The sequence below is a fragment of the Anastrepha obliqua genome, chromosome 2 (assembly GCF_027943255.1).
Source record: "Anastrepha obliqua isolate idAnaObli1 chromosome 2, idAnaObli1_1.0, whole genome shotgun sequence".
NCBI lineage: Eukaryota > Metazoa > Arthropoda > Insecta > Diptera > Tephritidae > Anastrepha > Anastrepha obliqua.
In genome coordinates this window covers 85,580,718-85,608,400 of record NC_072893.1, presented here as the reverse complement: position 1 = coordinate 85,608,400, position 27,683 = coordinate 85,580,718, and the positions used below count along the sequence as shown (strand labels likewise).

At 34.6% G+C, this 27,683-nt stretch overlaps 1 protein-coding gene across 1 annotated transcript; it reads right to left on the bottom strand.

Annotated features, from left to right (window-relative positions):
- Window positions 1-1,052: 1,052 nt before the first annotated feature.
- Window positions 1,053-27,683, bottom strand: LOC129239426 (uncharacterized). The gene is made up of 4 exons (XM_054874896.1): window positions 27,293-27,683; window positions 1,927-2,279; window positions 1,737-1,853; window positions 1,053-1,541 (listed from the first exon to the last, which is right to left on the bottom strand). The coding sequence occupies exons 1-4, from the start codon at window positions 27,307-27,309 to the stop codon at window positions 1,396-1,398; spliced, it is 633 nt and encodes a 210-aa protein (XP_054730871.1). The 5' UTR covers window positions 27,310-27,683; the 3' UTR covers window positions 1,053-1,395.

The following is a 27,683-nucleotide window of genomic DNA, read 5'->3' as shown; positions in this document are numbered from 1 at the left end:
ACACCAGAAATCGTAGAAAAATCACAGGAAATCGAATTGGAAAATCGTCAAATTACTGAAAGAGAGAAATATTTTGACTAAAAAAAAAAATTATTGGGTTTCAGACAGCTGTGTGCACAATGGGTGCCGCATTCGCTAACAATGGAAATAAACACACATTCGAATGCGGCTTTCTCAGCAACTTGCAGAGCGTTTTTGAAAGGTTAAAGTGGAATTTGTGCATCAATCCATCAATACGGATGAGACTTGGGTCTATCACTATAATCCGAAACCAAAATAGGAGGCTAGAGGATTGTGTGAACCTGGCTCTTCGGCTCCGGAAAGAGTTCGTGTTCAGAAATCAGCCAAGAAGTTGTTAGCATCAGTTTTCTGTTTTTTGGGATGCGAAAGGAATTTTGTTTGTGGATTAAATGCAAACTGGTAAAATAAAAAAGTTTTAATATTACTGTAACCTTTTAGACCAACTGAAGGAAAAAAATCGTGAAAACAGACGCAGTTTGCAAAAGAAACAAATTTCTTTTCATCAGGACAATGGACCGTGTCACCAGATCATTTTTACAATGGCTAAAATCCATGAGTTAAAGTTGAGATTGTTGGAGCATCCACCGTATTCACCAGACTTCCATCTAATTATTTCCAGACTTAAACAATTCATGCGTGGAAAGCGTTTGCCATCAAATGATGAGGTCATGGAACTGTGGAAGTGTATTTTTTCCTTTTTCCCTTTCCGATTCACATTTCAAGGATGGAATTCATAAGTGTATTGATGTTCAGGGAGACTATACTGAATAATAAAGTTCATTTCAAACCATAAAATTGTGTTTTTCTTATCGAACTGCAAAACTTTTTGAGCAACCTAGTATATAGCGCTTAGTAAAAGTACTTGGGAGTTATCGGCACATCCGTAAAATCAATATAAACACCGCATTTTTTTTATCAATACATATTTTAGTTTATTGTAATAGTTTACGACAAATTTGTAAAATTTACGCTGACAGTATGTACAATAAAATATATAATATACACATAAACTCGAAAATACATACATATGTATATAAAATAATAATTATAACACATTTAAAGAAGCCTAAGAGCTCTGAGGATAATTATTTATCCAAAACGGAAACAAATAAGTGAAAAAATTAAAAAAATAAAATAACTTAAAGCTAATAAAAAAATAACAGCTTTTAAGGAAGAAAACCAAAATGTAGTATAGTTACAAATTGCTTGGAAATTAAGTACTATGTTGAGCCGAGATAAACTGGAGCTCTATATAGTAGAGATAAGCTATTGCATTTTTCATTGAAACAAACTTAAAGAAAAAGTTATCAAAATGATAGGAGCAGAAATTATTTTTCAAAGAAATTGGCTCATTTCCTTGTGCGTTTGTGCGCCTTAGTTGCGCTTCCTCAAAGCCAGACGGGCGTGCGGCAGGCGTCTCGCTTGTTCTTTTGGCTCTTGCTCGGATTCTTCAGCTGCAGCATCATCAGCAGGCGCTGGGGGTTCGGGTTTGCCGGGTTTCGCCAACTTACGACGATTCACTGAGGGAAAGCATACATATGAGGATATTTAATGATATATGATGAAAGTAAGCAAAAATTAAAAAAAAATTTGGAATTTTGGAATTGGACAAATTTGGAAAATTATAAAGCCTTAAGTGCATTAATAAAAAATCTACACTAGTAATAACGGTAAATAATTACTATCAACTACTAAACTGTATAATAGACACTTACGAGCTGGATTGGCAGCCTTGAAGCCTTTCGCTGGTGCTGGCGCGGATTCGGCACCCTCATCACCTTCCTCTTCGTTAGCGTACGCTGGTTTGCTCTTTGGTGTTGGCTTCTCAACAGCTGTGTGTCAAAGTCAATTTTATTGTAAACAGCTACCAACTTTGTTGTTACTTTCTTTATTTGTCATACTTACATCTGTGTTTCTTAGCGTCTTGCTGGCGACGTTTTAGTGAATTCAAGAAGTCATCGTTTGAGCGGAATGGCCTTATGACTGGACCTATCACCTTCTTGGGTGCCTCCGTTGTGGTTGTCGTGCTGCTTGCAGCTGCGCCATCCTCATCACCTTCCTCACCCTCTGGATTTGGATCCTCATCGCCGTAATCGCCTTCATCGTCTTGTGGTGGTGCTGGTGTTGTTGTGGTCTTCGCCGCCTTACCACCGACTGGACGTCGTAGTGCAGGCCGCTTGAGTCCGGTAGATCCCTCTTCCTGCGCGTATGTGATCGAAAGGCAGCAAGCCAATGCAAGAACTGCCAGCAAAAGTGTACTGCAAGAAATAAAAGATTAATTAATACAATTTAATTTTTTATTTGTATATCTTAAGTTTCAATAATTTAAGCATACAATACACAAACACACGTAAGCCAAGGCAAAAGCTAAAGCAAATAAACTGGATTTTGTATGAAACAAGAGAGGGGCCGTTACAATTATTGTGGAATTTTGGTCTGCTGCTGCTGCTTGATTAGCATTTAATGGCTATTAACAAATTTATGAAATAATTTAAACAAGAAGAAGTGAAGGTTCAGTTGTGTTGGTGAAGGACGCAGCAGGCTAGTGATGGTCTAGAGTGAGAAGAAGAATAAGTAAATTACGTATACGCCACGGTGGCAGGGGCGATCTTGTGTTGTGTGTATGTGCTTTAGTTAACGGTCGACCACTAGATTGCTGGAGCGCGTATAACCTGCTGAGCGCCAATTGTTGTTGTTGCTGTTAAGATTTGCTATTTCATTTGCTTGCAGCACTTAGCAACGCCACAAAGCCAAGTCCGAATTTAAATCGTACATACAACAAGTGCTTATGCAAAATAACCAGTTTCAAACTTGGCAAACAACGTCAAACTTACTAGAAGTTGCGATTTTAAAAAGTTAAAACAAAAAAAAAAAACAATATAGGCGAATAACGTTTTCTGGTGTTGTTGCCAGTGTAGCATACAAAAAAACGGCAATTATTTGCATCGAAAAATAATCAAATGCATTTTTACATATGTGCTTCTACATATCTACATATGTGTATAGTAAGTATGTTGTTATTTATGTATATGCGAAGTTCCTCTGACTGTTTCTAGAACTCTCTTCCACACATTTACTGTTATTCTTTGGCCGCTTTTTCCATTCACTTAGTAGCAGTGGCACGTTTATCACCGTTACAACTGTGAATATGGCAAACTCTTCGAATTGCTCGATTTCAAAATGCACCATTAGCTGTAGAAGCGCCAACATCAAAGTCAATGCTAGTACGCAGCTTTTTTTCTTTCGAAAAACGCATTGCTACATGTACTCTATGGTCAGAAAGTACCGGGAATGTTTAAATAAAACAAAACAGAGTTAAATTTCAGGCAAATTTGTTTTTTATATATATATATAATTGGCGCGAACACCCTTTTTGGGTGTTTGGCCGAGCTTCTCCTCCTATTTGTGGTGTGCGTCTTGATGTTGTTCCACCAATTGAGGGACCTACAGTTTCAAGCCGACTCCGAACGGCAGATATTTTTATGAGGAGCTTTTTCGTGGCAGAAATACACTCGGAGGTTTACCATTGCCTGCCAAGGGGCGACCACTATTAGAAAAATCTTTTTGTTAATTTTGGTGCTTCACCGAGATTCGAACGGACGTTATCTCTGTGAATTCCGAATTTGTTTTATCTCTTTCAAAATATGACCCGTCTGAAGCAACACACATGTGCCAACGTTTAACGCAGTCCTCCATGCACCCCTGGTATTTAGAATAGAATTTACTTGGTATTCAGCATCGTTCAAAATCCAAAAATTGTTTGCCCACATTTCCGGCCGTTTGCGACGTAAATCATCTCTCAAACGCTTCAAAACAGATAAATAATTTTCTTTATTGACTGCCTCGCTCAATGGAAGGTACTCATGGTGCACTACGCCTTCGCAATCGAAGAAAACAGTATTCCCGGTCAGTCCGGTACTTTTTGATCATTGGGTACATATATCTTCTGCTCAAATATGAACGAGACATATGGCAAAAATAAATTTTTTGTTTTTTGGTAGGACTGTTATAAGCTTACATGGCGAATTTCAGCGTGATATGTCGCATAGTTTGTTTTCTGTGCTACTGTAAACAAGTCAAGCTCGAGTGTGTTCTTCGAAATTAACGTTGGAAATTCAAGTTGAACAAAGAATTTGTTTGAAATTTTTTTATTCCAACAAAATTTCGGCTTCAGACGCCTTAAAAATGTTGCAGACAACCTATGGGGACTCTGCTCTATCGCTTGCACGTGTTTTCCAGTGGTACAAATCGTTCAAAGAGGGCCGTACATCAACCCAAAAAACCACGCCAAAGTCGCTCAAAAATTAAGGTTATGCTGACTGTTTTTTTCGATTACGAAGGTGTGGTGCACTCGGAGTTCCTTCCGCAAGGCCGATCGGTTAACGCTGAAAATTATTTAGACGTTTTAAAGCGTTTGCGCGAGAACATTCGTCTTAAAAGGAGGGAATTGTGGGACAACAAGTCATGGTTCTTGCATCACGATAATGCACCAGCTCACACAAACTATGTGACATATCACGCTGAAATTCGCCATGTAAGCTTATAACAGTCCTATCAAAAAACAAAAAATTTATTTTTGCCATATGTCATCCGCGGACCGTTTTATTGATACCGTCTCGTTCATATTTGAGCAGAAGATATAATAAGAAGAATAAGAATTAATAATAAGAATTAATAATAAAAAAATAAATGAAAAATAATAAAAGAAGTAAAATAACGGGAATGAAATATAACGATTTACTTCAATTTTTCTGTAACAATTAAAGTTTTTGCACAACTATTTTGACGAAATTGTGTACCCAGAAAAACTTAATTCAGCTGACCAACAATCGCCCTTAATTTTTGTAAAGGTAGAAAAAGTCTGGTCACTTTGCAACAATTTGAGAAAAGAACACGTGGCCCTATGTAGGTATATGCTGAGAAAAGAACAGGAAAATCACAGGAAAACTCTAGGGAAAATTGAGTGTCACATTATAGCTAGAAAAGAAAACACCATTAATCATAAGATAAAGCAAGCGAAAGTGAGAATATTAACCAAGAAATCGTAACATTTTCAATTTATCAGTTGTTGTGCTTCAGTATTGAAATATGACAAGTAAAAAACAATATTTTGTTTGTAATTCATTGAGTATGAGTTTTTTTACGATTATTCAATTTTTTTATTTCGATGTATTTACTTCATATTTACAGTAGTATAAAAAGCCAAATGACCTTTAAAAAGAAATAAACAGTTTTAAAATTTTTAATAAATTTTAGTCAACAAAAAAGCCAAAAATGTTTTTAAATTAATTTCTAATCCATTTCTCTATCTGCCAGGTTTCTGAACAGTCGATTTTGAAACTCCCTATAATTTTTTACAAATAAAAAAAAAACAATTTATGGAGGGTTAGAAACTGCCAGATATAGGGAGTATTTCTACACAATGGGTTTCTATGCACCATCACATAGCAAGAGTCCGCTTGACGGCATCGGCATAAAATAACAGTACCCTCATACCTCGCTATACGGGCGCTCTGTATAAGGCATTTTGATATAACAACCTTTTTCAATTACGAAACTTTTTCAATTTACCGCGTAAAATGTTTCATTATATGGTCAATAACTTGGTGAGAAAGAAGCCGCTTTCAAACGGGCAGCTAATGTAATTATTAAGCGAACGAACACTTGGAGGCAGATCTTCTTTATCTAGGAATTGTTCATCACCAATGTTGGCATCGATCAAAACGATCCCGTCGAAGAACGCTGCAATAAGTTAAGAAGCCAATTCAACACTACAAAACATTGAACAAAGAGGGAAAAAGGAGAGCAAAGCAGACCAACTTGGACGAATATTTAAGTATAATCAGTCAACAATAACTGAGATTGAAGCGAAAAAATTTAATTTGATTAAAACAGCATCCACAAATTTTAACTTTTTTTTGTTAGCTGTGAAATGGTTTATTTTTTTGTAATCTTGTTTGTTGTGTTCGTTTATTTTTAAATAAGCATTTTTAGAGAAATAAAAAGAATAAAATGCCTAATGAACTAAAAATTTTTTTGTTTTATTTTTGTTTTTTTTGCATTACGCTCTTCTTAACGTAGCTCCATATTCCTAAAACAATTAAACGAATTGCATCTTTGTAAACTTAGAAAACGAACTTGTTCGTACCTAACTGCTATTATGCTTTCGAAGACCCATTCGGTGTACGAAATAATAATAATAACAAACTAGTCCGCATAGCGTACGAATCATTTCTGTTTTCGCGCAGAAGTTTTTTAAGCATTGAGAACTGTTCAGCTAAGAAAAAAAATTCATCAGCTGAATAAAAAGTTAGAGGCATCCCATCATAAATCATTTATTGAGAGATAGAGATAGTATTTCTTTCTTAAGGATAAAAAGCTAGTCCTATATATCATAAGTACGGATGGAGAATTATAATCCTGGAAAAGGGATCGTGAGTCATTGTTTGTGAGAGGATGGTAAAGAGCGGGTCCGTAATTGCAAAAGCGCTGGAATGAAAATTAAATCATGGCATGAGAAAGGAATTTGTTTGATCCTGAGAACAGTTTAACTATGAGTTTTATTGCCAGCATTTGGAAAGATTCATACATAGACGTCAATTGTATGGAGACAAATAATATATAGAGTACCAACGAAAATCTCTTCAGAAAAAAAGTAAAAACTATTTTAAAAAGGTTTGAAAAATGATCCCACGTCTTTTTTTAAAGAATTAACATAAGAAAATTGTATACGAATGTGAGATATTTTCGATATCAAAACTGTGAAAAACGTGAATCACTGTTGGGATGTTGGAAAAACATCAATGCTTCGCAAATATCGATGTTTTGCTTTGATGCATCGAAAATTTTCCACTCGACGTATAAATAGTCGATGCATCAATGCATTGGTGTTTTTTGAAAACTCTCATCGCTAGTGCATCATCAATTAATCGTTCAACTAATCATTTACGCGCTCCGTGGCTTATCTGTTAGTATACTGCAGCTGTCTCGTTCACAAGTGTCAAATAAAGTGTGGTTAAATTTTAAAGGCCGATATTGAATGTGAACCACACCTAAACATCAAGTGTTTTCTGCATTTTATTTGATATTTTTTAATTTCAGACTAACTCAATTTGAATCATGGAAAGATGCACAATCAAGCAACGCGTTAAAGTTATTCAGGCTTATTATGAAAACGAGCGATCAAATCAAAATGCATATCGTTCACTTCGTGAAGAAAATCATCTTCAGTGATGAGGCACATTTTCACCTTAGTGGATTCGTCAATAAGCAGAATTGCCGTATTTGGGCGAAGGATAATCCAAGAGTGATTGCCGAAAAACCAATGCACCCACAAAGAGTGACTGTTTGGTGCAGTTTATGGGCCGGCGGCATCATTGGGCCGTATTTTTTCCAAAATGAGGCCGGTCAGGCAGTTACTGTGAATAGTGTTCGCTATCGTGAGATGATAACAAACTTTTTATGACCCGAATTGGGAGATATGGATGGGGATGATATGGGGTTTCAACAAGACGGTGCCACTTGCTAACGAAACAATGGCTCTTTTGCGCGAAAAATTTGATGGCCGAATAATCTCACGTCGCGGCGATGTCAATTGGCCGCCAAGATCATGTGATTTGCCACCGTTGGACTTCTTTCTTGAAACTTAACCACCCTTTATAATTGACTTACAATGGCATCTGCAAAAATTATAAATCTTCCGATAATGTGATTAATTTTGCTCTACATTGTACATTTAATCGCTATTTCAATTTTTCAATTGTGCAAAAAAGGATTAGTGTGTTTGACCACCAAATTCAAATGGCTTCAAAAAGTGTAAGTCGGAGGTTTTTTGGAAAAACTCTTGATTGGAAGTTTGTTATTCCTCTCATTCAAGGAGAATAAATTTCTCAATTGAAGAAATTTCAATTTTTATGTTCATTCCCCACATTTTTCCACATAAAATTAAATTGCGGTTTAAGTTATATAAGTAAAACACAATAGCGAATGAAGTAGCTAACAGGCCGGAAATCAAAAACTTTTCTAAAAAACTTAAAAACTAAGAGACAATTTTTGATGACTTAAATATTTTAATTTTTATGATTTCTATATCTTTACAAGAAAACATTTGACCTGATTCATCGACCCATTAGAAACATAGTTAACTCATTTGTAGTAATTAATTGGAAATTCGTACAAATTTGGTAATGGATGATGACAAAATTAATCATCCAATTTTGTTTTTGAATAACTTTTTTAATAATAGTTTTGTGTAATGAAATCTTTATTTTGACCTTTACGCGCTCCGTTGCTTATCTGTTAGTATACTGCACAACTGTCAAATATAATTGACGTACGACACCATTTTCAATAATTATAGATCTTCCGATAGGATGATTAACTTTGTGCCACCTTGTAACATATTTTGTTGTGCAATAATAGCTGAAAAATTCAATGCGCATCGGTCTATACACTCTGATGTATCGAAAAATAACGATACACGTTTCAATGAATCGAATCAAATAAATAAATCGACGCATTTTACCGGCTGTCATCCGGAAGATGTTTGAAAGGCGTTTTGATTGGCAAAAACGTATTTATTAATTTTAGTATTAGGAGGTTTTACACTGCGACCTCAAAGATCTATTGAGCGCCTGCCATGGGTTCTGAATAGTTAGTAAGTTAGAGATATAAATCAAGCATTATTCTGAAAATGTTATGTTAAAAGGTATGTTAAAATTTTCTAAATTTACACCCTCTTTACTAGCATCACCTTATTTCTTTATATGCTGTACCCGTACAATAGAAATGCCAATTAACCAGTGTTAGCCACTACAATAGCCAACTTTAACGGACACTGATTAATATGCGCCCTAACACTTTTTTCCTACCTCTTTTTATGTGTACTTATACAATGCAATTAAAGCTATTTTACCTCTGATGGTCCACTTCAAATTTATACAAAAGTCACTTCAAATGTAGTTACATATATACATATACATATGTACCTAAATCATTTCAATTCAGGTTAGCAAAATATTCAGCTACCTTTACAATGAAGCCTGTTGTAACTTCAAATAGCTAATAAATAACACATGACTCCTACCACAAGAAAACCAAACTAGATACGAGTATTCCCAGGAAAAATAACAACAGCGCATGCAGTTGACCTCAGGGCCGGCATATTTCGCGACTTGTTTTTTCCCGGACGCAAACACCTTTCCAACACCTTCACTGCTCGTACAAGCCATTACAATCACAAATCACATCACAATGGTAATACATCTCATTTCATTTCAATGGACAACATGAACGTACAAATTGTTGCTTGTTATGGGCGACATACCCACCATTGTCGTTGTTATTGCGATTGATCAAGTTACATAACAAAATCTCATATTGCCGTAGGTAATTCGTTATTCTTCGCCTCAGTGGCACAATTAAATGTTTAGCGTGAAAGAAGCACAAAAGTAGCCGATATAATTGAGTATTTAGTGTCATTTGTATGCGCTGGTGGCAACCGATATTTGGACTCGTCCATTAAAATTAGATTTAGATTGGACAACACTGAAAGAGGATATATACATATATGTGTGTATAGTATGTACGTGTATAATTTCGCTAATTTTTTCTTTGAAAAAACAATTTTTTTGTTATTCTACGCTATTTTGCTTGACATTTCGGCTTTTCAAGCAACCGGTTTGTCAGGTAACACAAAGAAAAAAGGTGCCGCATTCACTCGATCAGCTTTTTATATCTTCAGTTTGCGAGCAAAAAATAAAGAAGTTGCTGAAATTTTAATAGCACCGAGGAGGAGTAAAACAAGTACCCACACACAAAAATATATAGAAAATAAGACAAATTGTTGGTGCAAAAATTTATTGTTTTTTTTTTCTAATGGTAGCTTCAAAGCATGCTGGTATATAGCAAGCGCATATTCTTACAATTTCATAAAAAGATAAATACGAAATAGACATTAAATTGGTTGGTATGTATCATGCATGAAAAGCAGTTACGTTGGCTTTGTTAATACGTACTGCTAATACATATTTACATACATGCATATCTTTGACTATTAGCGCATAGGTACACACATACATGTAAATGACTTATATACTCTTGTCTATGTGAATCTAGCCTTGCTTGCAAATTAACCTGTTATATAATCAGCGTGTCTGCAAAACTATTATTAACGTCATCAGCAGCAAAAAAAAGATAATAAAAAAAAACACAAAAAAATCAGCACTCACTCGCAAACACACACACATTACCAGTTAACACTGCATGTTGTCGAATAAAGTCTGTGTCCATCGGTGCCAGTCAATAGCTTAACCGGCTTAAAGAATATTTTTGTAAAGTTCATGCTGTTTAAGTTAAGCAGACGGCCGGTTGTTGAGAAGGGATGAAGACAACTTTTCTGAATTTCTGCTTGCGCACATATGTACTCGTATATTTTTTAGTATTCTTTTTTAAATAACACACCTGCTTGCAGGTGGCATGAGAATGGCAATTTGCATACGTAGAAGTAGGAAAACTGCGCGAGCCATGAAATTAAAATTGTGATTGGTGACTGCAAGTAAGGGTTCTTACGAAAAGGTTTACGTCGAATCGACTTTGCCAGTATTCAACGCGTAGTTATCTGCAGCCACAAACGACTCCAGCAGAAAAATTTCCGTCGGACTAATATGACTATCTCCTGTGCATAAAATTCGAAACCAAATCGGCCAGATTGCGATTTCTAGAGGACACGCCTCCAATGTTTTAGGTGTGCTTGCATCTAGCAACGCTTTCAATCACTAGCTAGTTGCAGTCAGGCAAACAAAAAAAAACGTGCGTATATCATCACAAGGAAAACTCGGAAAAAATGCAATCCACAGCAGACAGCCAGAAAATTCAACATAAGACGAAGAAGAAATTTTATTTCTACGATCCCGAAAAGCAATTGTTTCGATGAGAAATGCCAGGCGACCCTTTTCACTTCCAGGAGGTGAAGCTACAACTCAAGGTGAAAGTCGATGATACACAAATTCCGACGGTTAACAACCCCAAAATATTGGGAGTCACCTTTGACAGCTTGCTCTCCATCTCAGCGCATACAACCGCTATTGCAACTAAAGTACAGAATCGTAGCAAGGTTCTCAAGTCGCTCGCCGGCAGCACTTGGGACAAAGACAAGGAAATGTTGCTGTCGACTTATAAAGCAATAGGCCGACCGGTTGTAAACTGTGCTGCGCCTGTCTGGTCGCCTGAAACCAGTGATTCGCAATGGATGGAGCTTCAGACCTGCCAAAACACTGCACAGGATGTCTTCTGATGTCACCTAAATGCTTATTGAAAGGCGACACTTCCTCGCCTTGCCGGTGATGGATGTGGCTTTGTAGTTTTTATAAGATTGGCATAGTCTTCCTTTGTTGTATAAAAAATACATCTTATAAGTCTCTTCGACAGTCATGAACACATGGATGCTACCATGAATATGACTGTGTCGGAGTATATTTAATGAAAAGTATTTTTTTCTTGCTTTTATAAGTATTTAGACACCAAATTTAATCGGGGGCCTTAACTTAAGCAGATTTGAGATTGATCTGAAATATTTGTTTTATATTTTTTTATACGTAATCGTACATATATATTCACATATATACATATAATGCGTTCAATGACAAATTTTCGTCACTTTTTTGTTTCTTATTTAACTTTGATAATTTTTTATAAAAATATAGTTCATGTCCCTACAAAACCAAATTAAAACAAAGGTTCAACAAATTTTCATCAAACTTCACACTTTTCAATCATAATTTTTAGAAAAATTTTTTGTACATAATTTTATAGCCCGTAGTATTTTGGTATAATAAAGTGCCAGTATAGCTCAAATGCCGCATTGATTTTTGACATTTTTTTTGCTGGGCGGTTTTGTGCATTTTTTTCAATTAACGAACGCTCGACTTTTTTTATGTGGAGGGAAATACCCAACACCATCTGCCAAAATTTTTTTTCAAAATCCACTTGCATTTTGTTATACCAAAATTTAATAGGCTATGATCTTTTATAATCGATTTTTTTTAATTCTGTGTAGAAAGTATGGAATTTGTTTGAATTCTTTTAAATTTGCACAAAATTTGAAATTTGGATTTATATGGTTTTTGTAGAAGAATGAACTATATTTTCAATAAAAATACTATTAAATAAAGTAAAGTTAAATAAGACACAACTAAATGGTCAAAAATTTTAAATATGTTGCTGTGTTATAGTTATGAAATGCGATGTACATCTGATGATTATGTCTTGCAAATAATTATTAGATTTACAAATTTGCAAAAATTTTAGTTTGTTACGCATAAAATTATATGGTGCACCTCTCTGACAGAAGCTAAGCATAGTAATCAACTTCGAATGTTTTGCTATGATAATGAGTAAAAATGGTTTCCATCTTGGCAAGCTGTTTAGTCTTAGTCTTCAAAAATTGCTTACATGATCGTCAAAATCCACTACCGAATTGGTGAGAGATTTGCGTAGATGGTTTCGTAGAAAATCAACTTCTCTTTGAAGAGAGGCATATTTCGAATGCGAATATCGTTGCATTTCATGCTTAGAGATTTTTTAGAGAAAAAGCAGCTCTTGAACATAAAAATAAATTAAGTTAAAAAAAAATTATATAAAAAATGAATTAAAATGAATTAAATATTAATAAAACTTAATAATTAACTTAAAAATTAAAATTAAGTTAAGTTCAAAGAACCATCCGAATATTGCGTATCATAGGTAATCACCAGGTCTATACCTTTTAAGGGCCTAAAAATGTCTATGCTTTTGAAACTAAAATTTTAATAAAGACGGTTTTAGTGGGTAATCCCTGTAGTTAGCTAGGGGTTAGGAGAATATGTGTTCCTGTGCATCACCATGTGCATTCGCTTCCCAAGCAAATTAGCTAAAATAATGTTTGAATTTAGTTTTTTTTACTATACCAATAATATTTATTGTATTTATTTATTTATTTCGCTTTTTTACTTCAATGGTAAAAATTCCTAATTCTGATAGAAATTTCGCCCTTTGCACGACTCGAGGGAAATTTCGAGCGAGGCCTCACAAATCCTCATTATATGACCCACTAAAACCGTCTTTATAAAAATGTTAATTTCAAAACCTTAGACATTTTTAGGCCCTTAAAAAGTAGTTAGCTAGGGGTTAGGAGAATATGTGTTCCTGTGCATCACCATGTGCCTTTAACCGCTTCAAGTAATCTCTTTAAGAGCTACCTAGCTCAGGCTCGAACTATATTAACAAGTTGGGGTATATTAAAAATATTTATGCCTTTCCAAGCACTGTCCGATTAGTTGCGTTCCAGTAGTTTCGAATGTCGATCGTCTGCTCAGTGATCGACAATTTTTGAATAAAAGTGAAAAAAGGCACCGTATAAGCAAGTCATTAGATTGCACTAGTAATTGTTTGTATACCAACTCATTCTTATATAAAATCACACACACATAGACAAGCACTTGAAGCTTGGTTTAGCATTAGTCACATGATTGAACATCACGAATTGGAAACGTGACTCTTTGCTATGAGGGTGGGCACGGTTACAGCACTTACCGATACGAGCATTAAACATAATTTTTATTGTTTCCTATGCTAAGGATGGTCAGTCAACAATTTTGTGCATGCAATACGTGAGCTTAAACTTTGAAGTTTGCAGTTAAGTGCCAGCAGGAGTTGTACTACTTTTTTCAAATAGAATATTCTATGCATCTAACTATGGGGATTATATGTATGTATTACAAATAAGTAGCTGAACGACTACATAATTAGATACATACACACCAAACTGTTGGTTGAAAGTTGATAGTACAAATGGCGTTGTAAAATTTTAAAAGTTTAGTTATGTAAATTCATAATTGGTAATAAAATCAATGTATGTCAATTCAGTATGTGTGTGTGTGATTACACCTACTTAAACAAATAAAAAGTAAAATTGGGACTTCTAACTGTTCATTGCTACAAGTCATATATGTATATAATTACATGACTATAATTTGCGGCCGTCTCAGTCGTGTGCGTTTGCATATGGCTAATATTTAATTGGTGCCAAGTTCGCTGCATAATGCGTAGATGAACCGTTAAATGACAGAGAGTACTTAATTTTGATAACAATAGGCACTCAGCAGGTAATAGTAAACCTCCAAGTACATTTCTGCTGTGACAAATAGTCTCAGAAGAAACCAGCTGCTGCTTGGGGGCGGATGAGTTAACTATGACAATAGAACCCAGTTAAGTTACTATTTCCTGGGCACGCTTTCTAAAGTTGCTAAGCGATTGTCACCATAAAACAAAAAAAGTAACTCTCTGTGCTGCCTCTTTGGCCTACTGTGCATACATTTCTTTACACAAACCATGTTTTAATTCGTCTAATTCAGCTAATACATGTAAAACACAGACCACCGAATATTGTTCGAAACGATTTGTGCTTGTTGTTGCTGTGGCCGGCAAAATTGTAGTTTGAATGCATAAAAATCGGCATAACTAACACAGGAAAAAGGAACGGAATTTTGATACTCTATATTTGTTTTATTGGTGGAGGTCAAAATCATAAAAAACATACTATAGATGCAGTTTGAAAATTTATAGATTTGTAGCTGATGGCTTAAGTGTGTTAATTCCGGTTGCATAGGTATATGACTCAGCATTCAGCGATTAATAGCCATAAAAAGTGACTATTTACTGCTTTGTAAAAACAGATATAACTAGCCTTAATTGTACTAATAAAAATAACTTAATTCGATCAGCTTATTATCGCTAAAAAATGTGTGCTTCCAGAGAAACGTGGCCCCAATTCATTATTACGAACTTTCAAGGACAACACCATCAACAATTCAGTACAAATTTGTTATGCATCACTTAAGTAATTGCGGTATAGCATTTCAATGCTTATTTTTACGGCATTTAAAAATAAAAACTGTTTCTACTTCGAAAATATTAATTTAATCTATTTTTTGCACTATTATTTAGGTTAACTTATTCACTAACGATTTATATTCAAATGCCGGTTCGCCGCTTAAGTCTTTTGTTATGTGAACGTATGTAAGTATATGTGTTGAAGTGTTGAATAAAGTAATGAAAGTGCCTAAACTGTTTTGACATTTCGGCGCACGTTTTAAAGCAAATTTTACCAGTATAATTCGGAGAAAAAATTTCAAAGTAAACCAAGGAGTGAATAATAGAAAGAGAGCAGATAATGCGGTGGTAAAAAATAAAAATTATCTGTACAAATTGTCATACAGGGCATTTTTTCTTTTAATTATACAGGGTGATTCACATGCTGCTATATTTTTGAATGACATATTAGGCCTCTTCCTTTCGCCAAGCATTAGCAAGTGGCGAATAGATGAAGCAACTAGTATAAATGAACATATCTTGGCAAGGCTGGAATATAACTGCCTTAAATTACATGTGTTTGTAAGATGCTGAGTTATATCATCTTTATGATCTATAGCCATACTCGCCAGCGTCTAATCTTGCTCGATAGCTTGTTGTTGCTTTTGCATGCAAATTTTTCATCAAGTTAAATCAACAACCTAATAAGGTTCCTAAACCGCACAGACTGGATATAGTCCTGCTGTAAATAACTGTTAAACAATTTGGTAACGAGGATGTGGCAACAAAATGGTGCGGAAGCGCTAGTTGGATTCTGGATGAATCACCACTCTAACCAACCAATCGAGCAGAGAGATAGCGAGCGGGGAAGGTGCGAATAGAAGAGATCTACCATTTCCCATTTCACTTATGGAAAAACATTAAGGGCACACCACAAATAGGAGAAGGAGCTCGTTCAAACACGAAATAGGTCGCTTTACGCTTAAACAAAGTTGCCTGTTGCAAACTTATTTCCAAGGTTGTTATAGTTGTTAATTTCCAAAATGTGCCCTTTTTTGAAAAAAAAACAATGCTTGGCCACCCATCACGCTTGTGCACGCAAATTTTTGCGAATAGATCTGCTGAAAAGCATTTCTGATTTTAGTTGTGAGCCTGGTTGAGTCCGAAATTCGTAATTCAAATCAGTAATATCCAATCGTCATCGAGCTCAAAAACGCAGAAAGATCTCAAATTATTCACTTTAAAGGTTAATCAGCTGCTACACTTCGACGTCGATTTTGGTGAAAAAATAGTGCAAATTTTCTAAGGAGGTGCATTTTAAACTCGGTACACGTTAACAAATAAAGTCGCAAACCGGCACGTGATTACGGAGAAGTCAATGCTCCCACAGAGAGTGACAGTAAGTTGCAGAGTGATGGCATGATTGTCTAATTTTTTTTCTAAAACGTTTCTAGAAATTTCGGTGATATACATTTTGAAAAGGACATTTTCGAATAAAAGATGACTCGCAGGTATTAGTAGTGAGAGTAGCAGTTCCCAATTTGTAATTATAGTCAATTATCACTGACATTTCCCAGCGTTGAGAAATAAGAAATTACCATCACACTATGCCTTGTATCTGAGTAAATCATCGTCTTTAGGTTGAATGCACTCAGACACGTTTTCAATGCGACTGCATATCCTAATATCATCTGCATACAGTAGATAACTTACAATAGTTTTACGAAAACGACCGGAATATCATTAACAAATATCAAGCAGAGTGACGGTCCCAGGTGGCTGCCTTGAGGTATAACAGAAGTAGCATCAATCGCATCAGATAGAAAATTTTTTTTGCGGACGAGTTGCGACCTATCGCAAGATAGGATTTTAAGGCTTTCATTAACCACCCACAAAACAAAGCTTGGCTTATATTAACTTAGACGAAGAGTCATATAAAAATACAAATTATAGCAAATATTAAATAAAATAACAGAATATTCTGAGTTGCAAAGAGTACATTGTAGAGCTAACACAAACTAAAAAAATAATATTTACGTGGACAAAAAACTGAGTGTAAAGGTTTTCGCAAGCAAACAGGGTGGAAGTAAAAACTTCATTACCTTACGGCTTAGGTGAATTCTTTTATTATTCTAGGTATATATATTATTATTAATAGAATTTGTGGATCAACATTAAGACTTTGGTCAAACACCTTATACAGGTATATATGTATATACTTTCACCCTGTTTATAAATATATATATATATATATATGACGCTTACAACCTGTATTCGGTGTTTGGCCAAAGTCTAAATATTGATCCACAAATTCTATTAGGATATTTGAGTCTTTTGCATAGGATCAAACGATTTTTTTGTTTTTTTATTTTATGCTAAAATTGTTACAATTCCAACCATTGCAAATATTTAGGAAAGTTCATTTTTCCTGTAGAAGTTCAAGAAATTTAATGGAGATTTTCAATGCGTTGGTTGCGCAAATAAATATTAAGCAAAAAAAAATAAATAAAACTAGATACCTCATTTTTGGCCATATAATAAATTTAGGAGGTGGCATTTACACACATGTTTTTTTTATGGGTTTTCCTAAATCTAAAAATCAACAAAGGTACCAGGCATCAATACCTGCGAACCCCACGCTCTCTAGATTGCCGGGACTCAGTTAGTTTGACGAATTTTGACGGCCTGGGAGCATTATTTTAAAACTGGCGGCTCTGCAGCGGACGTACGCACCCGAATATTTAAGAGACGCGCTGCCTTTAGTATGCTGGGCATGATATGAAAAGGGACTCACATTTCCAGATGCACGAAGTTAGGAATATTCGACGCTAATGTGGAGTCAGTAGTCGTATATATGTGGGAAAATTAAATTAATTAAATAAATAAATAAATAAATAAATAAATATGGAGCATAACATCGTGCGCCCTACAAGCATTGCAATCTTTATTTAACTGTTGTCTTCGTAAGATTATCCGCATATTCTGGCCCACTTCAAATATCTACATAGAAATTCAGCGTTGTAAATGGAAATGGAACAGGAATACGTTGCGTAAACCCAAAGATGACATCACAAGAGCAGGGCTATACCTGAACTCAAAGAAGCCGACACGCTGGAGACGAGCCAACAGGTGGAGGAGAAGCAGAAGCGAAAAACCAGGTTGCTCGTGGAGCCACATTAAATTCTTAGCATTAAATAAACCAAATCATAATTTGTTTATCCGAGGAACCATTGGAATATATTTCAATATATATATATATCTTTCTGTTTCTAAGCAATCACAAAATTGCATAATTTCAAAAATTTCGTGCACCAAAAAATTTGAATTTGCAATGTTGTGACTATGTAAATATCATTTCTCAAACTTTGAAATATTTAAAACAAAACTAATCCTGCATTAACACAGAAAACTCTCGAACCGTAAGTGCAATCGTTCAATGTAGCTGCGAAAAAATGCCGTTGCTGTTGCAGTAATCAATGCGCGCATAGCCAAATACACACACACGAATTTTTACAAATACGCATATAAAAAATATGTGTCTATGTGTGCATACATGTAATCATTTGCTTAACTGCAATTAAATTTGAATTCAACCAACATTAACATATCATTTGCCTACATCTGTCTGCCTGCCTGCCTGCCTGCCTGCTGCCTGCTTAACCCGTTGGCAGCATGTTTGCGCTCTTGGCTTTTGTAAATGTGTGTGTGTGTGCTGAAGCCGTTAATTTAAACGCGTGTTAAATTTGTAATTAAACTAATAATTTGCAATACGAATATAAATAGCTCTAGCACTGCGCTCGCATACAAAGCCGGTTCAGTGACTGCGACTGCAGCTTTTGCCCAAGCGAGTGGACAAAAAATCCACCAGGCAATTAGAAATTACAAGAAAATTATAAGCGTAAAAAAAATACTAAAAATTACAAGTAAATAACGGATTGCAATTGCAATTGAAATAGAAGTGTTCAGTGCGCTGGGAGCTCGTGTCTATTTACTCTGTGCATATTTGCTCCTGTATTCGCGTACGCATGTGTGTGTATGTTCTCTACCAACTGGATTTTACCAGCTAAAGTGTCTTATGCGTGGCTATGCGAAAATTGTTGCAGCTGCTTTGGTTCGGGTTGATTGGTAGTGATGCAGCTGCAGACAATATTGATAGACAAAGCAATGATACCAAACGGCCTTGAAACCATTTCTCCGCAAGAGGTTTTGCAGCGAAATGTGTAAACAAAAGCAACATTCACTCAATAGTAACTGAAAACATTTTATTGATTAATGATTTGCAATAATAAATTGTTAAGAAAATAGTTTACTTATACGACAAAGTATTCAGCACCTTCTTAGTAGAATAAGATGTGCGACCCTTAAAAAAGAGCTTAGAACAGCCAATACATTCACATAAAATTTCGATTGAAAGATTCAAGGAAAATTCAGGAAATGGTTGTTTGGAAACCGAATATCACGGATCCGAGGGATTCAACTTCCAAGGCACTACTGCGCATATCCCGCCGAATTTGAGTTTTTGTCTTGGTTATGTTGGCTTTGAGAGGACCAGTCGATTTTAAGTGATTAGTATCGCGCTGCGACTTTAGAAAACTTGACAAGAAATACATTGGTGGCCAATTTAGGTTCGTTGTTGTTGTTTTAAAAGCGAAAAACATTCCCCATACATTTTTGGTGAATGCCCACTTCAGCATTCTTTGGTTGAATATAAATTCAGGTCATTTCTGTAACATAAAACCGACTGGTATAAGAACGAGCCAATTGAAATCACCCCCTCGAGTGATAGCTACTGCAGGAAATTGCTTGCTAGCCGGGCACTATAGACTTGGTTTTCCCCACGAAACGAGGGTAGGAGTTCCTTTGGTTATCAACAGTTTGCTCTGGTACGGTTGAGAAACATTTTGGGGATAAGAGCACACATTTCTCGTTCGTAATAGACGTCTTAACGGAAAACTCTCTGTAGGGAGTAGATGCGGTCAGACTAAACGTATATTAGTTGCAGACTTCACTGCAGACTATGAGGCGGAGACATTTCATCTACTTTTTTGAAATTATTAAGATTTTAAAATTTAGGTATTTTAACTCTCACTTTTCAACTGCATCTGACTACTATATCAACTATATCTTCTACGTATGCCAGCCCTCTGGGAATTTTTTGTATCAGCGCGCATTTTCTCTTCCATTCTTATCCTTTCTTCCGTCTCTATTTTGAGTTTTGTCTTTATCACTGGTATAACAATTAGCGGTGGTCGCCATAGTTCAATAGCTTTGTGCATGAATACCATTCGGTAGAGCACGGATTTAAACCCATTAGGGGCATGAAACACTAAGTGATATAAAAAACGTTTTTTCTAATAAGGGCAGGCAATGCAAACCTCCGAGTGTATTTCTACTATGAAAAAGCGTATCATAAAAAATCATTTGTTGTTCGGAGGCAGCATAAAATTGAAAATTGGAGAAAGAGCTCAGCCACACCCCCAACAAGTGATGTAAGGGTGTATAACACCAGTGATTCCTATATAACAGTTATGAAAGCTGTGACTATGACTATGATTACAATTATGCCAATGAAAGGAACTGAGACTATAATTTTAAGTAAAACTTTGACTATAACTATTACCATGACTATTAATATGACACTAACCATAACTATGACTATTAAAATGGGTTTGACTATAACTATGTTTGTTTCTGCAGAGGAGATCAAAATCGAAAATCTCAGAAATATCATAAAGGGGCCGTCACACCACTGATATTTAGGGCATGTTCCCACTAACACTACAACATTCCTCCGTATCGATTGATTCCAGCCTGGGACTGTTAAAAGCATTTCGTCAAGGTGAAGCCAAACTATGCCTATGTCTATAACTATGGCCATAACTAAGCCTATAAATAAGTCCATAATAAGTCCATGGCTGTTATATGATTTGGATATTTACAAAGATGTCGTAAGTGTTGTATTGTTGTATGTTGCGAACTTTAAACGGCTAAAAAAATATTTAGAGAGCTCGCAAGTTTATGAATCTTTACACAGTTAAAAAACAGTCGGTTATGGTCTCCCCCTTTGTAAACATTTATTCACTCATTAAAAACTTTAGGACGTAGGACAACAGGACGCTTACGTTAGCTTGTGAATCACCTAAATATATCACATATCTCGTACAACTATAAGGACGTGGTATTAAAAATTCGGTTGCCCTTGAACTTAAAAATTTCTTTACTTGCACACTTATAATTTTAGGCGTTAGTTGCTAGTGCTTGATGGGATTTGTTTATTACAATAAGTAAATTAATTAATAATTCTGGGAATATAATTTTTCAGCTACACATTTAGAAAATAGCTCCATCATAGTATACTCACAATCATTTATATACATGCGCACAAGTATTTCATGGAAATAAAAATAAAAACTTTAGCTATTGAATTTCGACTTTGTATGAAAATTTAATAAAGTGTGCCTGCAAATGTTTTTTCCATCAAAACTCTGGCAAAAACTCATTGGAATTTGATTGCTTCTGCTGCTGCTATTGCTTCTGTTGCATCTGCCTCTGTTTCTTTTGTTGCTAACTACCTACCATCCATAGCTGATGTGTTGTATTGCTTCTGACTTATTTTTATTACTAGCTACATTGTGTTTTTTTAATATGTTTTCTTGTTTTCTGCGCATCTTGTTTGTATATAAATACAATATATAGGTACATATGGTATATATGTATGTGTACATCTTCGATTTTTTCTATGGACTACAACCAGTTTTGCACTTTGCCATTTTAACCATTAAAATTAATTTAAATTGAATAGTAAAGTTCAAATAGACAAATCTTCTTTTTAGTGTCATTCTGTGCATTTATTTCTTTTTTGGGGTTTTTCACAAAATTACCAACTTGATTTCTCATGGGAAACAAGTAAATTTTTGGAAATGAAAAAAAAATCAATAACAAGTTTGTACTGCGACGATGTTACGATTATATTTATATTTATCCTAAGGCTTATAATAATATTATTGATTTTACCATTAGTTATAAGCCATGAAGCAACTAATTTTAAACTATTTATTTAGACTACATATACTTTTTTTATTTAGGTATTTAAAAGAGACGAATATAGTTTGATGGGGTGCAAAACAATCCATATTCGATGCCATCGATTTCAGAAACCTATGAACTTGATGTGTTAAATGCAGTTGGCTCATTTCTTTCAAAAAATTCTTCATTCCCAACTATATTTCAAGTCAACTCGCTTTCAAGTCAACACCTAAAGGGGTCTTCTATCTAACCCGTACAGAAATACTGTGGGCTTAAACAAAATCAGCTCCGCCGCCCACTAGGAAATCCCAATTTTTCTCGCAACTTTAAAATCATTTTCTCAGAAAGTCTAAGAGCAGAAAAGTGTGAATTATGCACTGAGGAAACAATCACTTAACATGTTTGGTAGTTCTGAAATCAAGAGTAGTGTTGGAGCAGGAGGCACGCAATTGTAGAATTACAACACTCTATTAATGAAACAGTAATTTGAAATCTAAAGTGCATGGAATTAACTAAACTAATAAGCAAATAAAATGTTGATGCGAGTTTTAGTACAAGAAAGGAAAGTCGCAGCTGCTTTTGTTTTAGAAGTTTAGCAAAATAAACTAGAGCTCCAGATACTTGTTGGCAACAGTTTACTTGTTTACAAAAAAGTCAAAATAATCAAAAGTATTGTACAAATTATTCGAAAAAGCACGATCTACTTGAGTTCACGCTCGCAAATTTTCGAGTAATGAACATCGAACTGATGGCTTTTCGAAATGTGCGAACAACATCTGGAGTTTTCGTAAAAGCAGACTCCTGATTTACTCTAAAAGATCATTGATGTGTGATAAATATTCATTAATCCTAGGAATGTCGCATAATCGATTATGTGATTTTATCGAGGTAAACACATCTGGTTTTACTATGAAGCCACAATGAAATTTTTAACGATTGTCATACCTAAGAAACCCGTCTCAGATACCTAACCTCGGTTGCTATAGAATATGTAAATAAAGTTAGCTATTATAGATAAAACAATTCATTTGTCAGCAGACCTAGTAAACATTTGAGTACATGTTTCGGATAGATTTTTATATTATACTCAGAAAGACTATACAAATTTTGCACTATAACTTGGCTTATTTGTATCAAAAGTCTTAGTAAGTAAATGAAAGTAGTTTGTCCAATAAAAGCAAGCGAATTTCTATTGGAGATAGGAAACATGAACATGTTATCTTGGGAGGATACCCCCCACTGATTGCATGGATCAATATAATTTAGAATTAAGACTTTGGTCTCTTTTTCAGTTCTTAAAATTTATCCTTGGGGATGAGAACTTATTTTTGAAATATCGAAAGCAATTCATATCTATAGTAATAGTAAGATGATTAAAAATTAATAAAAAAAAAATGTTTTTGAGGTATCCAGTATCCAGAAATTGCAATACCGAAGTATACCATGCAACAAAACGTAACGATATAGAATGTAACTTATTAATACAAACTATTATGTGGTGTAGCAGAAACATACAAGTTAAACTAATTTATAATAACCAAGTACTTGGATGGGTCAGTTACCGAAGACGATTTACGAGAAAGGTATATTTGCATTTAGACGGTCGAAAAATGCATCATTTTTGGGAATTTTTTTCTCAGGTAAAATAACTTCAAACGTTTTGTAATTCATAAAGTACTTTAATAAATGTCTTGACTGTCTACAAAAATTTTCGGAGAAGAAAAAAAACATTTTAAGTATGGAAATATACACCTCGTCCATGGCACCTCATTCTATCTGTGTACATTCTAGCGCTCTGAATTTTTTTCTGAAATAAAAAAACCAAATTTTTTTTAAAACTTTAGGATAATACCTTCGATGTGACATTTTGATTTAAAAAAAAATGTCGAAATTGATATTTTTTACCCAGTTTTATGTTAAAAGTGATTTTTCATGCATAAAAATTGACTTTAAAATTACAAAAAAATATGAAAATCTTTTTTTTTAAAAAAACACTTAATGTCACATTGAAACCCATTTAATTATCTTTAAAATGAGCTATTGTACAGCCTGATTGGTTCAATACAGCGTTCTCAATTGTGTACACAAAATCGAAAAATGATGTTTCGAGAAAAACGCGTTTAAAGTTTTGGATACAGGCGATCAGGCCACCCGTCGCGTCCTGTTAAAAATTTTGTCACTCCTTCAAAAATATAGATATCGACTTGAAATTTTGAAAGTGTATTCTTAAATAGTTGTAAAATAGATTAAAATTATTTCCAAAAAATCGATTTTTTTGACCCGATAAATGAGGGTCCCCCCTTAAGATACTCTGAAACCATGCGAAAACAGATGGTCATTTTCGAGACTGAAATATGTATAATTAATGGAAGATATGCAGGCATTAATATCAGGCAGAATTACCAAAACCGGAAAATTGAAGTCTTATCGAACAACCAAGCGACTATTAGGGTCCTCAGATGCAATTAAGGGGTAACACCACTGTACACGCGTAAAATAAACACGATTTTTAAAGAATTTTTTTGTATAGAAGGAAAGGGGAAACAATCACTCTGATTTGGGAAGTTATTACTTATATACTAAAATACAAAACTACAAAGTTTGATCGAAACATTTTACAAAATGGCGGCATTGGAGACATTTTTGTAATGTGGTTTCTCTTGAAGGAGCTCCGCGGCACGCAGCACAGAGGGTGCAAATTTTAATCTGGAACAAAGAAACATTTTTTTTCTTAATCTAGATAAGAATAGCTAGAGAAACACGTAGAGGATTTAAAAAATATTTATTTTTGTGGAATTAGCAAGCATTTGAAGGAAAAAACTCTATTTTGGACTAAAAAAACGGCACTTAAATAATTATAACAATCGTTTAAATTAATCTATCGAAAATCCCCTACGCTCTTCTCTTAAGAAGGTTATTATACAGACGTAGTGAAAAACCTGATTAAAAATATTTAAAATTGTTTGAGTTATGCTGCGTGCCAATTTCAGAAAACGTGTTTTGAGGAAAACGCGTTTAAAGTTTGGAAATTTGGAGAAGTCGTTAGGTAGCAGTCACTAACGCTTGGTTAAAAGCTTAAAATATTTATGAAATCGACTTCGGTAACGTGTAAAACTTTTTGTTCTGTCTTTTAAAAGGTTCAAAGAATTTTTTAAGCTTATAAAAAAAAATCAATTTTTTCAAATTTCTACAGTGGTGTTACCCCTTAAGTAATATCAAGCTTGTGATGGGGTGCTTGCATTGAAAGAAATGATAAAATCGCTGGAAAGGGAGTACCAACATCCTTTATAGGTATGACCCGCCGTGATAGCAGCAAAAGAATAAGAAGCTCATAGAGGACTCTACTGAGATACTCTACGAGCTATGAAGCTTTTAAAGGATTGTGAGAGTTTTTCTAAGAATATCTTACTCTCATCTACATACTCTGCAAAATTGAGGACGACGAAACTGCAAAACACATATTTGAGCATAACCCTGTAGTGTCACACAAACACAAAAAAATCCTGGGAGAGTACCTAATAACGGGCAGCACAATGATTTCAAAGTACTTAGAGTGCACACTAAAGTTCAGTGCGGGAACAGAGTTAAAATATTTTCACAATTACCGAAATTATCAATAGATAATGGATAAAATTATTAGTTTGTTTTAAATAAAGCCAACAAACTATAAAAAAACTAAAAAAAACAAATTTGTGAATGAAGTGGGCAAAAAAATATGTGGGCATTAGTGTCGGCCGCCGTAGCCGAACGCCGTACATTTGGAAGTTCACAGGTTTGAATCTCTGTGCATAAAACATCAAATGATAGAAAAAAATGTTTTTATTAGAGGTCGCCCTCGGTAGGTAATGATAAGTCCATCCTTAGGATTGAAATCTTTGGGTGATAGTACTAAGATTTATAAGACGCGTAGACTTAATACTGGAGCTATTTTTACACGCTCGCTTTATTTTATATGTGGTATAATATAGGTATTTATATACATTCAAGGTGACGCCAAATTAACCACCCTATCGGAAGATTTATAATTTTTGCAAGTGGGTGCTGTGGGTCAATCATATTTGACACTTTTGAAGTGGATAGCTGCAGTATAAAAATTGACAAGCAATGGATAGCGTAAAGGTCAAAATAAAGACTTCTATCACTCAAAATACTTTTTTTATTTAGTAAACAAGTTATTCAAAAACATAATCGGAAGAATTATTTTGTGCCACATTATATTAGGGCGAGTTAATGTTCCTACCGACATCTTTCCAAGCAAACTCGTATCTTACATGAAATTCTATGAAAACAAGTACATAACATCATAGCTCTAAAGTCACTTCCCAGAATCCCCAAAATTTTAAAAGCAGCCATTTTTAATTAATACGAGGCTAGTTATATATTTTTTTTTAAACAAACTTGAGATTTAGGGGGTTTTGATATGAAGAGTTTATTTTTTATGTATATTTTTATTTAGAGAACATGCATACATACATACTAGTCGCGAATATTTTTCCTTATTTGGCCCAATTTAAATTGGTTCCAATTTGTGCCCTGTGTGTTAATATAGTTTTACAAATGGAAGGACTTGCATTATTACCTATGTCACCTTTGCCTTGGAATAGATTGATTTTGTGAGAAGCGTCTTGATTTTAAACTACTAGCAAAGAAACCTTTTCATGTTCACAGTGTGTGTCCAGCCTAGTACCTACGAAATGGGAGTCACCCACTTTGGCTAGGGCGAACGCAAAATATATTTCAATAAAAAATACTTGGCAAGAAATCTTGAAAAATATGCCCAACCAGATTTTAAAGACAACTATTTATTGACAACTAAAATTATTATTTGATTTTAAAATTTTTTAGCTCAAAGTGGCAGATAAGGAAATAAAAATTTTGCTACAAAATAGCATTAAATTTGCGCAAAACTTCCTATGAGAGCAAAAAACATTTAGAAAATTAAAAACACAACACTCAGAAGTTATTATATTTCAATCTATTCAATATAATTTTTCTGTGTGCTTTTCTAAACGGAGTAACTGAATATATGTCCTTTATAGCACAGCAAAAATATCATAAACACATGCCTGCAATTGCACACATATTCAATATTAAAGCCAGACACTAATTGCAAATCAAAAGACTTAAGGCACGAACTCGTGTGCAGTTCAACCTAAATACTTTGCGTGCTTCCATTTCCGACAGCTTTGTTTTGCACAACTTATTATTATTCTATTTCTCTGTTTTGTTTTTTATTTTTGAGGAACTTAGACATGATTTATACTTTAACGCAAGTTCACTGCACTTTTTTTAGTTCCAAATATTGCAAAATGTCTATAATCTAAATTGTTCCGCCCGTTGGAAAAATAATATCAATAAAAAAAAATAGTAATACCATTGCAGAAGGAATAACACTCACATGTTGAAGAGTTTCATATTAGTTTGTTGTTGTTTGTTGTGTATGTGGTGTTTTAACGGTAATTAAAAAGCGTTAATAGCAGATTTTTTCCAATCGAGCGAACGCGGAATTACACAAAGTCTATTACTTTCGAGTTTTAGTTAAGGTTTTTTCTTCTTTTTCAACAAATCGGTTAGGCTGCGTGTTGCAGCTTATAGATTGAAAATATAACAAGCGTTTATAGGCGTTTAATTTGATGGCTGGTTGATTAGTTTATTTTATGATTTCGCCACCGTACTTGAGCGCTGAGCTGGAGTTGAGCGTGTGAGGCCACAATCACTTCTTAACAACGACTGTTTGGCATTTTAAATTCACTAGACTCAAGAAAACAATTTTGAATTGAACTGCTGAC

Coding starts and splice junctions, on each gene's coding strand:
- LOC129239426 (XM_054874896.1), bottom strand. Junction 1,854..1,926: donor AGACGCTAAGAAACACAGAT/GTAAGTATGACA, acceptor TTTGACACACAG/CTGTTGAGAAGCCAACACCA. Junction 1,542..1,736: donor CAAGGCTGCCAATCCAGCTC/GTAAGTGTCTAT, acceptor GCTTTCCCTCAG/TGAATCGTCGTAAGTTGGCG.